The 16,889-nt window shown below is 45.2% G+C and overlaps 1 protein-coding gene across 3 annotated transcripts in view; it reads left to right on the plus strand.

Annotated features, from left to right (window-relative positions):
* The window catches only part of unc5cb (unc-5 netrin receptor Cb), a 104,231-nt gene that overhangs the window by 67,378 nt on the left and 19,964 nt on the right, over positions 1-16,889 (plus strand). For 2 of the 3 annotated variants that reach the window (XM_037484191.2, XM_037484192.2), the window contains exons 4-7: positions 2,992-3,095; positions 13,225-13,405; positions 16,191-16,358; positions 16,634-16,798. In XM_037484191.2, the coding sequence (XP_037340088.1) occupies positions 2,992-3,095; positions 13,225-13,405; positions 16,191-16,358; positions 16,634-16,798 (618 nt within the window). The remainder of the gene's footprint in view (positions 1-2,991; positions 3,096-13,224; positions 13,406-16,190; positions 16,359-16,633; positions 16,799-16,889) is intronic. The other variant, XM_037484193.2, reaches the window with a different exon arrangement.

Here is a 16,889-nt window from a genome sequence, read left to right on the forward strand (position 1 = left end):
ATGCTGTGCCTGTGGGAGGAAGAATGTGTAAATTGCCCCCGTGATTGCCTTTTCTTCTTGTGACCTCCACAAAAACATTTTGATTGGCTTCCATAGTTGAAGAGCAGTGATTGCTTGCCAAAGAGAGGCAATAAAAGTGTGTGCATGGAATCAAATTAAATACAATGAATCAAATCAACTGAAATGAACTTACAAAAGATTGTCAAAGGGGTTAAGTTTAATGAGAAAGCTTGAAATTGATTTTCTTTTTTTTTGGTCATTTCTAATCCCCCCCGTAAGCATCCGTACTAAATTATTCACTCTGCACGTTTTCTAAAACGTAAGGCTGGTGTAGTTCAGCGCGGAAAGTAGCCCGAACATAGAGGATTCACTCGCAGTGATGTTGTCATACGTGTATTGTTGTGAGGGCGGGCGAGGCTGGGAGTGTTTATCTGCTGAGGAGGGAACATTGTGACTCCCACAGGAATGTCGACTCGGCCCCGGCCCCGCACCCTTCAGTGTCGCGCAGTATTGTTCAGGGTTACGAGCAGTTGGGAGAGGAGAGGCTCCGGAGGCGCAGCACAATTTAAACCCACATCCAATAAAATATGCAGGGCAAAATAATCACTTGCATGCTATACTTTCTGTGTGAGCATCAAGACGAAGGTCAACGGTTTGCAAAGGATGATGGAATTAACTAACCCAACACTTTGTTTTAACAAGTTATAGTTCATGTGCTACAACAAGTGATAAAAGAAAATGCATTATTATTTCACGTGGTTTTTGTGTAAATGGAGGTAGTTGTGGGAGTATTAACAAAGTATCAGTATGAAACTGAATGAATAGAACAAAGATGGTGTTTTTTCTGGCAACACAACATTTAGTTTTTCCGATTGTTGAGGTAAGTATTTACTTCTCATGATAAGCACAAGATATTTGTAATTCAAAACACTTTTGGGCCAAAGCAGAAACTGATACCAACACCATACAATGGACGCTAAGCATTACGCTCCATTGTGTTTCAATAGTGCAGAATGAGCAGCCGGGCCGGTGAAGACATAATCTTCATAGCTTTATGGAGAGTTCATGTTTTATTCATTGCAAATGGCTGCAGCGCATATATTATACAGCATAGCATGAGGTGTGTCTCTTTGTAGAAGACTACGTTCCTGCTTCTTCTCCTTCTCCTGACCACGCCTTCTTCGTTTGAACCAGGATCCATCTCCACGTTGTAGGCCTCGCTGCAGAGCGACGCCTATAGCTTCGAACAGCATTGCCCCTTTGAGACATAGCGGCGTCTTCCCTTACCATCTTAATAAAAACAAAACTGTTGGTCCTGAGATCAGATTCCATAAGGCTTTATATATCCCTCAATATGCCCCTCCATTCATTCCCACTTTTAATCTCATACCAGACTTTTACAGAAATGGCTTTTAATCTAACCGTCCCGCTTTCACATTTATAATGCATTGAAATTGTGGCGTTATGGTTATTATTCCCCTGAATACATGAATACTCACAGGTGGATTTGGGACATGGATTGAATTTGTTATTTTAAAGTTCATTTTTCTAAATAAAAAATGAACCGTAGGATTACTATATGTATTCTTTGGGCCCTTAGGGTTTAGCTCGATCATGTATTCTGTAATAAGAACATGGATCTACTTTCTGCTGCAGGGAAAGTAGAACCGTAAGCTGAACTTTGAAATGTCTTTATTTAACTATAATGTGTCCTTATGTAATAGCTATTGCACTGAAAAAAAGGAAATCGGTAAATCAAACCTTTGTTTTGATAATGGTTTGGGGATCTCTATATTTCCTGATAGCTATAAAGGGAATGCTCAGTCTTTGCTGTATCCTTTCATACACATGTCTCAACCTAAGTGCATTGCGCTGTTCTGTATCTTAAATAACAAATAACAAATAGTGAAAGAAAAAACGAAACGTCAATAGCAGTCCATTACTGTAATAATAGCGATCCATGTGTAAGAACTGCCAAATCATTTGCACAAGATTCAGTTGCTGAATTGGGGTAATTTCTTGGCTTGTTTCCATGGACACAGTTAAGTGTCAGGTGACCAAGACCTGAAGAAATGTTTTCACAGTATAAAAATCAATTCAAACCCTCCAAGGTTTGCGCTTGACTTATTGGTTCACCATAACCTCTCAGCTTGGAGTCATCGCACCTATTTTGGGGTGAACTTGTTAGCAGGAGGTTTAGCTGCAGGATTCATTTCATGCCTCCCCCTGTACGTAGAATCGGTGCATTGAAAAGACGCACGCTGTGTCGAATGTGGTCACTGCCTTTTTTGGGGGGAGTTTAAATTCTTAAAACCCAAAGATTTCCACAACCTTCCCAATGTTGCGCAGGCTGTGAAAAAAAGGTTTGATTGTAGATCTGATGCTTTGGCAACTCCAAAGATCCCAAATGGTGCTGTAACTCCACATTAAATCTCCCGCCCCACCCCCCCACCCCCCCCCCCCTCTCTCCTCTATGTTGCTGTGAATGATGCACTCTGGTCCTGTCTCAGTCTGTGCAGCAGGTCATGATACATGTCTAATGGGCTTTGGGTTCCAGTGTAGCATGACACTGCCAGTAATCCTGCCCTGTCAGCTGCACAATCCCTGCCCTGCACCACTCCATCGGGGCTCTCACACCACACATATATTAGCTTTTCATTGTGTGGCGGGCGATCCCCTTCGATCTAGCTTCTCTACATCTACTATCTAAGAAGAGAGGGAGAAAGAGAGAAAGCTTAATTTTTACTAAATGGCTTCAAACACATATTGTTGTGTTTTTTCTGTATTGTTGTGTATTGCTTTTTCACAGAGCCAGTTATTACAGATGAGTTACCCTGACTTTCTCTTTTGATGATTTATTCATATACCAATTTTAAATCATTGATTGACTCAGTATTAAATATTAAAGCTAGCTTTAAATTGGCCCTCAGATTAACCTGATAATGAGATATAAGTAAATATTGATACACAATGTGCTTCTGTCAATTATAGATCTGAGGAAGACATTTGACCAGGAGCCTCTTGGGAAGGAAGTGACCCTCGAACAGGAAGTGTTGCTCCAATGTCGCCCTCCTGAAGGCATCCCCTCCGCCGAGGTAAGATTTAAAAGAGCAGTCCATTTTAATTGAAATTATAGTTATATTAATATTTTGAGAAGATACGTTCTAATATGCACTTAACGTTATACATGTTGGCCATGGAAATGCAGGCAGTTGTGATTATCCACACTAAGCTCATCCAAAAGTTCTCAGCTCAAATCCAATAAACTGGCTGCTCTGAAAAGAGGTTTATGTGAAGAGCTTTACTGACAGTTTGGAGTTTCAACTGAAACATTGCCATCGGTTCTGGTGTGTTATGACAGATTTTTGTATTTAATGGGTAGTTCAAATGTCACTCACCCATCATTGCAAATTCAGCAACATGGCCATTAACATGTGTTATAGGTTTTGATCGTACCATTCAACGGTTCTCTTCATTCATTAAACGTATTAACTGTGTTGATGGTTCAGCATTATTTTTGTTGCACATTTCAGAAGTGGTAAGAAATGTACACTGAATCAATCTGACACGGTCCAGCGCTCACATTAGGACCTGTTTCCACCACTGGTGTTTGGGTATTTCCTGGACATTGGCCAGTGATTTGTCCAGAGGAGAAAAACAGTGCGATGATCAGGAGAAAAAAAAGAGAATAAAGCCTGTCGTGTGCCTGCGTTCAGCCGACATCACCTCCCTGCTTCCCCACCACACTAAAGTAGAGCACTGTTGCCGCTGCATTTGAAAAAGGCTCAGTTAAGAGTGAAGGGACACAAATAGGAGGATGAAAGAGTGGTTTCATGGGTGTGGGGGGAATGGGGGGGGGGGTTTGAACTCCGTGAAAGCTTGTGATTGACCAGGAAAAGCCGAGGTAAGTGAGTGGAACTGCAGAGCATTTATCCTCGCTGAAAGTGCTGATGGACTAAATGGACTGGCAGTGCGCAGACTGTTCTTATACGATCCAGGCTTCAGTCTGATAGTGTTGCTGTTACAGCCGTATAGTGCTTGGCGATTTTGCTGCCTGTCTGAGGTCTCTCCGTCAATCCTGGATTGGCTCGGTGCAGCGATTAAAGACTCAGCTGGGTTCCCATCGTGACCCATCTATGCTTTCTGAGATATGGAGTTGCTGTGGCAACCTAGATTTTCCGTGGACGGTAAATAAGAGGCTTAAGGACATTTATAGTGTGTTCAGCCTGGGTAAGAATGAGTGAATTAGTGGGGTTTTAATGTAGTTACCGAGTCATCGAACTAGCCGTCTATTCAACAAGCTGGAGAAAAATAATTTGTCTTCTACAAGGAAGATTTAAGGTTTTATTTAGGATGAGATGTTTGGCATTGGTAGAAGGCAGTTCACCTCTTCTAAAGGATAAATAAAAAGCATATTCTGATTGTTTAAAATTCTCCCTGCATGAATCCTGTTCTGCTCTGTTTACTTTTCTTTCTATGGTCGAGTTGGATTTTGCACCTGTACAGGGGCCCCTTTTCAGCTTCTTTAATTACTCAAAGTTACCACAAGACGACAAGAAAACAGTTCGTTCCTCAAGTGGTTTTTTCCCTCCCCAAAAATTTTCCAACAAACACAGCTGTCTCAGCGGGAAAAAGGACAAAACCAAATGCTTTTTCATCTGTGTTTTTCAGGCTTTTTCTCACACGAAGCCGTCGCAGAAAAAGCAGTCTGTGGTTGTATAAGAATCTGCAGAAAATGGTTAGCAGCCGTTGTGAAGGAAGGATCTGTCGTATTTCACCCCCCCCCCACAAAAAAAGAAAATGACATAGAGTCTGAAGGCACAGGCAGAGGAGCCGTTGAGGTTGTTGTCAGGCCTCCAGCGGGCCGTCAGCTCGCTCTGGGCTTCCTTTGGAGGACGGACGGAGACGCTGGCGGAGCGGCAGGCTGCGACTGAGCCGTAAAGCCCGTCCTCTTTACGGCCCTCTTATTGCTGAGTCGAGGCCAGACCGCATGCGATGGCCCCCGTGCTGACTGCACAGTAACCGACACGGCCCAGGCTTTTTTTTCCCCACACGGAGGTTCGCATGTTCCCGGGGGGGAAGGGGGGGGCACCACCAAGGACATTAACGGGTCCGTAGCATGTTGCCAGCGACTCACCTCAAGCACTGAAAGTCTATTCATCTATTTTATGGAGTGAATGAGCTGCCTGGCAGAAAGAGATTCATTGCTGATGTGTTACTTCCTCTTTTTGATCTAGAATAAAAGAGCTTTGTTGGGGAAATGTGTCATTTTGGTTCAAACATATGTTACACGCGTTGAGTTTTTCTTCTCCTAACTAACATCACGACAGTTAACTGTAACAGAGATTAGCTAGAAGGCCTCGTTGCAGCTCTTTTATACGAAGCGTTTCTCACCCCCGCACAGATACATTCTCAGAGCTACAAAGCCCACGTTCTCAAAAAAATCAAAGCACGCCGTTCACAATTAGTTTTGATCCCAGATTACAAAGTGGAGCTGTGCTATTTGATGTCATCCAGTGTCAGTTGTGTTCACTTTTGGACTCACCACTTTCCAAATGATATATATATTACAGTTGCTTTACGATGGTTTACCACAGTAATGACGTTCTGTTATTCTATTTAAGTGGTTTTGAATTTTTGTTGGCTGATGCCCCAAGAATTAAACATTATGCTGAACAAACATCCTTGCTCCTGTGAGTATTAAAGCAACTTTACACAACAGACGATATCAAACAATTCCCATCAGATCCGTGGATGAGTTTGAGGTATCCTGCACCCAGTTTATTCAAACCTCATTCAGTGGTTTTTCCGTGTACAGATAGTCCCGGAGTTCTGCAATACACACACACACACACACACACACACGCGCAAAGAAAACAAGCAGCCGGCATTTATCTTGGCTCTCCATGCGACCATTACCCAATGGAACTTTGGCCTCACAGGACTGAAATACTGCGAGTGAGGTCTCCGAAATAGCACAAGGACTCAGTCATCTGAACGTCTTGTACGGTCTGAATACATTAGACACTCAGCAGGCCCCCTGAAAGTCATTGTTACACATTTCCACTGCCATGAATATTTGATATATACTTAATCAAAAACAGAAGGAAAAGCTGTAGCTGTTCAGACTATTATTGGTCGGCAGGGAGAGGGAGTGCTTTGGCAGCGGCGGCTCGCTCTCTGTATTACGTGGGCTCACACGCTGAGTGCTGGCCATAGATGGAGTAAAGGTAAAGATGGAGATGGAAAACTTTCCCTGAGCTCGACACTGATCACTCCCTTTTAATACCTCCATGAAGCTCTTTCATCAACATCTTAAGGGCCTCTGCAGAAGCAACAATAGCCTCTTTTCATAGCCCAGAACATGTGGCAGGCTCATAAAATTGAGTCAAATCTCCTTGTGAAAGAATGCAGCTTCATTGTTCATTCTCTTTTCTTCTCCCATGCCCTCCATCTCCATCGCCACTCGAGAGCACTTGTCACAGCCCCGAGAGAAAGACTAGAGTTCAGAGGTGATGCGGCACCGCGAGCTGCTGAGCCCGTTTCCATGGAAGCAGCTTTTTAATTCAGGCGTCTCCTCAGTCAGCCGGGGTCCTGCCGTGTTATCATGGGTAACGAGTCATTGATGCTCCGCAGGGGAAGAGGCCCCGCTGCTATGATTAAGTCCACTGGCTCCACTGAGAAGAAAGCAAGGAAACATATACGATCTTTGCTTCACAGTCACTCATCCGGAGGAGAAGTGTGAAAACGGTGTCTGATGGACAGCACCACGTGTATTACTGTGAAATCCGCAGAGGCAGTAGATTTTTGTTTTTCATTGAGCTCAAATTCACTTTTCTTACTCTTTGTTATTAACTAAATGTTGCAGTGATGAATCATGATGACGCATTGGCTGTTATGTCAATAAATCGAATCTGGCTCGAAAGTATCTTGGGTTTGGCTCATGATGGAGATCCAGCATTCGCCCTTTTCCACACATCAAACCATGGGAAAGGCTGTGAATTACTGTGGATTTTAGGTCCAGCTCCACCTAATAGACACCGTGAAGGCGTAGCGCAGACTGCAGCACATCAGGTCACCTTGTCAGAAAGCGAAGCTGAACGCTTCGTCCGAGTCAAGAGGCTGTATAGTGTAGTTATGAAGGGGGGGGGGGGGGGGGGGGGGGGGGGGAGTAACAACACTTCAGTTCCCGGTGAAACAGGAAGTGTGGTTTTATTTAGGTTACCCATGGGAAAGAAAGTGTCAGGAGGGCAGACCCCCCCCCCGCCCAGCCCCCCCCTTTCCTGGCCGGCAACCAACCAATTGCCCTTTAGGCGCTCACCTGTCAATCACTGCGGTTTCCTTGTGCAAAGGCTGTGATTTACTCTAATAGCCCAACACGTGTGACCTGGTGTGCCCTGCCCTTTCTACTGTTACCTCCAATGGTTCCTTCCTTCGGAAACATTTATATACACACAACTTTGGACCCCAGGGTTTCTTCTGTGCATATATTCCATCGGACCACCAAAGAGAAAGAAAGAAAAAAAAAAAAACGAATCAATTACAGGACAAAGACAAGATGCATTGATTGCGGCTGTAGACGGATGTAAAGATAAACAAATACTTAGAGATAAATCGGAGAAACATATGGGCTTTAAGAGCAGTGTTTGTCAAAATGATATTTTGAATCACAGGTTCACTTCAGTTTTTTCTTAAGCCCTCGAAGGTAATCACAGCTGCTTTGTTCACAGTTCCAAACGGGGCAGAAAATGATAGAATTCACCTTTTTCTACGCAGGATGGAAGGTGAAATGATGGATGCCTCGTGGTATTTTCTTTTAAAGTGGCATTGAGACTTTAATGAGTGAGTTTTCTTCCTGAGATGAACCGTTTCTTTGTCTCTTTAAATGATTTTCGAACTGTTTTTGAACGGAATTTGTGAATCGGTTCCAGCATTTATTTTCCTTCTTCTCCTGAAGGTTGTATTGCATACAAAGAGAGTTCTGACCTCTCAGAGCACAAATACTCTCTCCCTTGGTGGGGTTATAAAATGAGCTTTTCTGAAAGCCGGAGGAAACTTGAGGAAACCAAGGACTGCTACCGCACAGTTCCCCGCCGTGCAAAGCTGCGGCCTTAGTAACATTTAGGCTAATCGGTGGAATGTTTTACATGGAATGCTGGTCCCATGTTTCCAGGCGTCCGACTGTAGTCGACCCACCCTTGAATGGAGTTGGTTTAAAACAGATACCCTATAGTAACGTCACCATCAACATATAATCAAGTATTTGGTACATCAAAGAGGATTCATACTCCTATCGTTGAAGTATTGTAATATTTTGCATCCCTTTTAAACGGACAGAAATAGACCAGCAAAAAATCAAAAAACTCCTCCCAACTTGTTTTTTTCCACATGTTGCTCGCACTGTGGGCAACGAGGGCTTCTAGGAATCATATTTGAAGTGGCCTACGAGCGTTGCAGGAGAACACGGACGGGGTTGTGTTGCAGCAATGAAGCGTCTCGTTGTCCTTGGAGCCAGTTTAAAAAAATAAATACGCTGTTCTCCTTCAGCGGACTGTGGAGAGCTCGAGGCGGGACCGAGCTGCGGGAGGCCATTACTCCTGGCTCCAGTCTCAGTTATCTGTCTTCTGTATGATCACTTGATCACACTCCTGCTCCACCTGTGTTACCAAAACCTCACCCTCCCTCCTTCACCTCACCCCCTTCCATTCCAGCTCCTCCAGATACAGAGAGAGATACAGATTCCAGTAATACAGGCGCACGCACGCACACACGCACACGCACACACACACACTCTGCCCATCACACCTCAATGTATCGCATCTCGGAGCGTTTCAGCTTCTTAATATTTACACAGCTCACATTTCCATTCTTGCCATGCAGGCAGATGCAGAGCATATGCCCACGTCTCATAGTAAGAGATTGAATAATCGCTCTGTAACCTTTTGGGGCTCACACTCCAGGTGTGTCATTCAATCGTGCCGCGGGTATATGCTGTGGGAAGAAAAAAAAGAAGAGGAAATGCATAAATTACCTCGGATGGATAGTTAGACTTCCTGTGGAGGAGCAGTAAGCTCATAATGACTCCTCCGTAGCGGAGGCTCACACATTTCTGTGGAGCTTTTTTTTTCTTCTTTTTTTTTTCTCCCTACCTTCTTTCCTTTCACACCCCTCTCCACCCCCACACTCTGCTGTACTTTCTATTTCTGACACAACAGATATGAGTAGTGGAGGGTGTTGACTGAGGGGATCGTACACAGTGTGTTTTGTGTATGGGTTTAATTGGTGTTTTGCTGGCACGGAGCACAAAAGCATCCGACTCCATGGTTACAGTCTGGTTTGGAGCCAGTTAGTGGGAGAAGGACAGTGAACCTGCGTCCTGGTCCATGTATTGATGTGCACATAAAATCATACCTTTTTTTAATTGTGAATATTGTGGAGAGAAAAGTACACACAACAAGAGCAATCTGAGTCTCTTGCATGTTTTGTCTCAGCTAAATTGCTACATTTTCTGGTCATTTTCTATTTTATGTATCTATATTTAAGAGAGTAGCCTTATGGAAAATCGCTAATAACACGTCAATAGTTTTTGCTAGCTGGCTGTTACCATGTCAGATTTATTGTTTAATCTATTACTTTAAACCCCACCTCGCAAGTGGAAGATAGGGCCTAATTCCCCATACGTTCCAATTCATTCCAATGGAAAATGTATGCCTTGAATATTCCAGAAACATTACAACCCTTTCTTTAACAGATTTATCTTCATCGTTTTACTCAATCCCACCAGGTGCATTCTGGTCTGCAAAGTTTCCAGAGCTCAGTAAATGAAAAAGATGTCCCCTCTGAGTCATCCCTCTCATTCTGTGTTTACCTCGCTGGTCTTTTCCCTTTCATTACTCACTCAGTCACCTATTTGTGACCTTTTCCCTCCATTCCCTGTCTTTATTCTGTCTTGTCCTCGCTGCATCTCTCAGTGATGATGTGCCGTGTATTCTGGCACACTAGGGACCGTCCTCCTGCTCATCCATCTCCTGCTCTCTGCGTCGTGCCCACCCGTCTTGCTTTCTGTTTGTCTCCTCCGGTCCAGGTATCCTTCTTGCAGTCTCTCTCTCTCTCTCTCTCTCTCTCTGTTACTTGGCTGTCTCCAACCAGACAGAAAGACAACTGACATGTGGCAATTTCCCTTCGTTAATGACAAGAAATGTGCCAATTACCTCTCCGGATATTTCATTGCCAATCAGACGCTAACGAGCTGCGAGCGTGTATGTGTGTACGCGCGTGTGTGTGTGTGTGTGTGTGTTGTTCTGATAGTGCCTGCGAGAAAGTCGGACAAATGCTATTCGAGATGTAATCTTCCGCGGGATTTGAATCACTTGAAATGGTTTCACAAGTGCGGTGTGCATTGGCTTACCTTTCATCTCTGGTTTTATTAATGAGTGCTAATTATAGTGGGTACAGAATAGATGATGGGTGAACTGTTGCTCACTTTTGCTCTGCCGCACACACGTTCCCACATGAGGTTCCTCCACTTTCTATCCTTCGTCACTTTCTCTCTCTCCCTCCCACCCTCCATCTGGGCTGAAAAGAGCTTTTGTTAAATTTTTAATTACCTTCTCATATAAAAGTGCTCCTGACATCTCAGCACAGCACGTTTGGAGAGGCTGCCTCAGTGATTGGTGCAAAATTGAATAAGCTTCTCTTTGTATGGGCTGTCCATCTCGATTTGAATAATGGACCCTTTACTGACGAATGGCCCGCTGCTCGGCGAACATCGACGTGAGCTTTACATCGCAAAATATTTATGATGTCAACACTACCCATTGTTTCTCTTCCTTGCATCAGCTTTATTTGTTTTATCTGACTTTTCAACATGACAGAGGGATCTAAGGACCCAAGTGGCCATTTGATCCTTCTGAAATATTTGGGCCTTCTCTTTCAGGATTTTAACCTCAGGGAGGTTTGGTGAGTGAGCATTGAATTGTTGTGCTCCAATCTCAAAAGTTAAGGGCAGATGTCATTTTTGTTGATGTCATTCACTATCAAAATTAGTGATTTTAAAGTAACAAAAATACAAAATTGTACCTAACTTTTGTTCAATGAATGCATTGATCCCTATAATCTAATGCTAATAGTGCATTATTCGTTCAAGGATTGCAGGTTTCAAGATATCAAGATAATGGACACATGTTATGGATAATATTTTTTTGTTTAGTATGAGATTGCTTTTATAAAAGATGTTTCTGGGTTAAAACCTCAGGGGGGTTTGGTAATTGAGTATTGAATTGTTGTGCTCCAGTCCCAAAAGTCAAGGCAGATGTCTAATTGCCACCTCAGCAGATCCCAAAGCACATTTGTTGCAGCAAAATTAAAACAAGCTAACTTCATAGCAGTACACTGAAACGCCTAAATATATACATTTATGAAATATATGGGTAGGCTTTGCTTTTAGTTGGAATAATAACTAAAACGCATTGTGAGTCATTTTCAGCATCACTCTTACTGAATCGTTTGCGTTCACTGAAAAGCAAATTGACGTTGCCAACAGCATGACAACGACACATCCGTTACCATGGATTGAATATGTTGTGTCTGATGTCTTATGTCCTGCAGGTTTCATTGATTTGTGTGACAATAAAGCTGCTTTCATTAAGTATCTAGTTTGGATTTAAATCAAATGAGCATGTGCTAATATGAAGACATTTGTCTCTGTTGTAAGTGTCGCTCATAATGCTGCACCATTACGTTAAAGAAATAAGATGATGCATAAGATGTCTCTCCGACTAAGGGAACAATGTAATCCCCATGTTCTGTTATGAAGCACTTTGTATCATGAGAGATTTCATTTCTGCTAGTAGATGCATTGTGAGGGAATCATCCCGCCTTCCTCCATTAGATCGAGTCAGCCGATGCATGCTTATGGCAAAAATACACTTATAAGCACCAAATGAGCAGAGGAATATACATCACACTTACCGAGGTTTGCTTGTAAAGCTGCGCCGATGCCGAGTACCCCGTGTTTGGTCCGATGTAAGTGTGTCATGGGTAGAGGGGTGTACAATCTAAGTGTACAAGTAGGGCTGGGTAGGCAGAGTCGGACTGTGACGTAATTGTGTAGTACTCAAAAATAGTTCATCCTCAGCTTCTCCAATGTGTTCCCCATCGGATAAGAGGGCACGCTAAGAGGGCACGCTAAGAGGGCACGCTAAGAGGGCACGCTAAGAGGGCACGCTAAGAGGTGTGACGCCGATCGGCGTCTTCGATACCCGTCGTCACGTGCAAACACGGATACCCTGAAGTGAAGCTGGTGATGCATGTAACTCGGTGCATTTTGCAATCGGCCCGTCTTCTCTTTTGCGAAAGTTCTAACGGTGCCGGTCTTACAGCATTGCCCGATGTGTTGTACATCCCTGCACCACTACAAGCCACGTCTGTGTTTCCAAAGGAAACCAAACAACAGTGAGCCCGCACATCGTTTTGTCTCGGCAGCCTCTTTTATCGGGTTGTTGTCCCACTTATTTTGAGATACTTTATCTCGCATGAGAACAAGCTTTAATAAACATCCTACTTATCTTCGCCCGTGCCGCTCCTTTGGGTCTTATCTCTTATCAGGCCCTGCTCTTTTGGGGATTTCACAATACACAGGAAGGCCGGGTGTCCCCGATCGCCGGACAGCTCCTTTGATGAAGAAAAAGGAGAAACAGCTAATATTGTTGAATCAAAGTGGCTTCAGAGTGCCAGGCGGCACATGTTATTTCTTTTTGAAACCTTTACACCTCTTGAAGAGAAGAGGGATCGTGGTGATTTACGGCGGAATAAAGCCTCTTAATGGTCTCCTGTTCTGTGATAGTGCCAGGAGTTCACCATCCGTATCCTTTAGAGAAATGAAACTCGTGGGGAAAGGTCACAGAGACTCTCAGATTCACGTGGCTCTGCTGCCCGACAATTCTGCTGTTTTCTGCAGCGCTTTGTTCTGTGGGGCGAGTAAAAAAAAAAAGAGCATGATAGCATTTGACTTTGTAGCAAGACCTCCAGAGATCTAAACAATTGTCCTGTCGCACTCACTGCTACCTGAGAGGTTAGTCGGAGACGAGGAAAACAAAGGCTGTTCAAACACTTTTGAACAGCCTTTGTTTCTCCCAACGTCCGCCGAAAAAGACTTTTCTGTTCTCTTCTCGTCCTTTGTGGTTTTTTTGTTTCTCAACTTGCCCTCCCTCTCCTTCCTCTCAGGTGGAGTGGTTAAAGAACGAGGAAGTCATTGATCCCGCGGATGACAGAAACTTCTACATCACCATCGACCACAACCTGATCATCAAGCAGGCGCGCCTCTCGGACACCGCCAACTACACCTGTGTCGCCAAGAACATTGTGGCCAAAAGACGCAGCACCACCGCCACAGTTATTGTCTACGGTAAGCAGCCGCCATCTCAACGCTGAGCGTCCTAGTCCACGAGATCCGGCGAATCGCGTCGCATCTACGGCGACTGGACCACTGTCTCTCCTCACTGGCCACACGAGGGAATGATACATTCAGACAGTTATCGCGGAAGGAAAAGTGTTCAACAAAAAAAAAAATAATAATAAAAAAGATCCAAAGTCACTCTGCATGAAGCAAACCCCCCCCCCCCCTCCCCCTCGGGGCGCGTAACGCCGGCTCATTTTGTTCACGCCGGAAGGTGTGCAAGGAATTGAAGATAAGTTATTTTTCTGAACTGTGAGCGAGGTGCTGATGTGGCTGAGGCGTACTTAAAGAGGCCCCCGCTGTGGTTTCACACAGACTCGCCCACTGTTTCCCCAACATCAGCTAGCGCGACTGTGATTGCACAGCACGGCCCGGGGAGCTGAACGACGCCTGCCGGAGGCTGTGCATTTCCAGACGGAACGAGGAGCTACTGAGACGAACACAGAGACAAAACGCCAACAGATGCTGGACAACCTGATACTTTCACCCGGGTCAAGTTCAAAAATCTATAACTGCCTCATCGCTTTTCACTGTGTCATGAACATTACAAACAGTGTGGCCCGGTGGGGGGGGGGTCAATTCTAAAGGGTTAAAGAAAGACAAATTGTAAATCCAAGAGGCGATCTCAGGGACAAGAGTTGCTGTCTGTGCAAGGCTTCCCTGTCGCCGGCGTTGAATAACTGCTTTGATGTCCGCTCATCCTTGACAGAAAGTACAACAAACCACTGCGTCAGTTAGTGCTGACCTTGCCTTTAATACAAAGTGGGAACTTGCACCTTTACGGACGGATACCCGCTGTATTTGAAAGTACACTGACAGCAGTTTTCAGTAACCAAAAGCAAAAGACAGAACTGTGTCCATTATGATGGAAAAGTCGTAAGGGAACGGGCAGTATGCTTTTAGCCCAGTTGTTTACCGGGAACAGGAGCACGGGCAAAAGGAGGAAAAGGAAGAGAGAGAAGATAGATCCTTAATCCTGGGAGGACAGAGAGCAGACAATGAAGAAATCTGGGGCTTTGGCTGTCTTCCTCTATAGAGTCCAATATTTTGGGCTTCTCTCATAAGCATGTCACATTTGAAAAGTCAGAGGGTCCGAGGTACGGTGGCCGAGAAGGTTCAGACAAATACAAAAGCAACAACACAACCGCAAATGCCACAACGCAACACGAACGCCACAACACAAAATACAAAAGGCACATCACAACTGCAAATGCCACAACACAACACGAACGCCGCAACACGAAAATACAAAAGCCACATCACAACCGCAAATGCCACAACGCAACACGAACGCCGCAACGCAACGCGAAAGCGAAAACGGAAGTAGCTGCCCACGGGAGCGAGCGTATTTTGGAGGAACGCCCACGGGAGCGAGCGTATTTTGGAGGAACGGAGCTGGAGGATGGCAGATCGTTTAAGAAGTAAGTGAAACATGATTCCTTACTTTAACTGTAGCCGCAAGGAATCATGTTTCACTTACTTCTTAAACAATCTGGCATCCTCCAGCTCCGTTGTTACGTGCCTACTGGTTTTTGAACCTACTGGTTTGGCTACGCGTTTAGATGTTATTAAGAGAGTAATCCTACTTGGGCAATGTGCTAGAAAACCTGACAGAACTATGTATTTCACGCTACGCCACCAAAAACCAGTTGTCTTGGCTCACCCTGAACCAAAAGATGTTCTTGCCACTGACGATTTGCAATTTCATGATAAGTAGTGAAATCAGTAGCGGCATTTGACAGCTCGGTTGGCCGACGGCGTAGCGCCGCCGTCTTATAAAGTTTTGCTATTTTGCTCGACTGCGGGTTCGAATCCAGGTTGTGGCGATCTTTTAATAAACGTATGTTCTTTTATTTATTTCTTTATACGTAGCAGTGATGTAGTGCTCACTTATACAATCATAACCGCTGCATTGGATATGGGATACATTTTGAACATTTTCAGAAATATGTTTGCGACTGTGTGACGGATCAGGTGACCAAGGCAGACAACATCTGCCGCTGTCGGGGCAAAACAAACACGCACGCGTAGCCAAACCAGTAGGTTCAAAAACCCAGTCGGCACGTAACACCGGAGCTGGAGGATGCCAGATCGTTTAAGAAGTAAGTGAAACATGATTCCTTGCGGCTACAGTTAAAGTAAGGAATCATGTTTCACTTACTTCTTAAACGATCTGCCATCCTCCAGCTCCGTTCCTCCAAAATACGCTCGCTCCCGTGGGCGTTCCTCCAAAATACGCTCGCTCCCGTGGGCAGCTACTTCCGTTTTCGCTTTCGCGTTGCGTTGCGGCGTTCGTGTTGCGTTGTGGCATTTGCGGTTGTGATGTGGCTTTTGTATTTTCGTGTTGCGGCGTTCGTGTTGTGTTGTGGCGTTTGCGGTTGTGTTGTTGCTTTTGTATTTGTCTGAACCTTCTCGGCCACCGTACCGAGGGGCCCCACTTCCACCATCTCAAATGCCACGGACTTGTTCTCAGCCACAAGCCCTGGTGTCACTCTGCACTGGATTTAGTCGCTGACAGAGATGGATGAGAGAGAGAAGAGAGGCATTAGAAGGAATCAGAGTGTGGAAAAATGCAGCCACAATGTGACCACAGCTCACTGTCTGTCTGTGCTGCACGGCGAAGTAACAACCAGAGAAAAGCTCTGTTGTATACATTTTACTATGGCCAATGAGCACTAGTCGGAGTGATGATGTGACATGTCGTTCTCTATATCCCCCCCCCCCTGTATTCCAGTGAACGGTGGCTGGTCAACGTGGACGGAGTGGACCGTGTGTAACAGCCGCTGTGGCCGCGGCTACCAGAAACGCACGCGCAGCTGCACCAACCCGGCCCCCCTTAACGGCGGCGCCATCTGTGAGGGCCAAGGCATTCAGAAGCTGACGTGCAATCCCCTCTGCCCAGGTATGGCTCGAATTACAATAAGCCCACTCGGTAGTGGGAGGAAAGGGCATAGGCGCACAAAAACAGAATGCATCCAAAATGATACGGCGCTGCGGGTTTTTTTTTTTTGCATATTTGGCTGTGTTTTGTGCCTCCGCCCTTACGTGCGCGCGTCTCTCCCTCCCACGTACCTCCGCCGCCGCCGCCGCCGCGTACACCTTCACCTCGTTTGTCTCCATCCTGCCATCCGCCGCTTCGTTCACCCCCCTGGTTTGTCCTGTTCTGTTGTGTGGTAGTGGATGGCGTGTGGACAGAGTGGACTAAGTGGTCCACCTGTGGGACAGAGTGCACCCACTGGAGGAGGAGAGAATGCGGCGTTCCAGCACCCAAAAACGGGGGGAAGGACTGTGAGGGCACGGTGCTCCAGTCCAAGAACTGCACCGATGGGATGTGCATGCAGAGTGAGTACCCGACTAATCCTCTGCTACTCTCTCTGACCTGCCACACCAGGAGAAATCTCTTTATCCTTTGACCGTGACTTTGCCTTTGCTC

This window comes from Pungitius pungitius, chromosome 18, assembly GCF_949316345.1.
Source record: "Pungitius pungitius chromosome 18, fPunPun2.1, whole genome shotgun sequence".
Taxonomy (NCBI): Eukaryota; Metazoa; Chordata; class Actinopteri; order Perciformes; family Gasterosteidae; genus Pungitius; species Pungitius pungitius.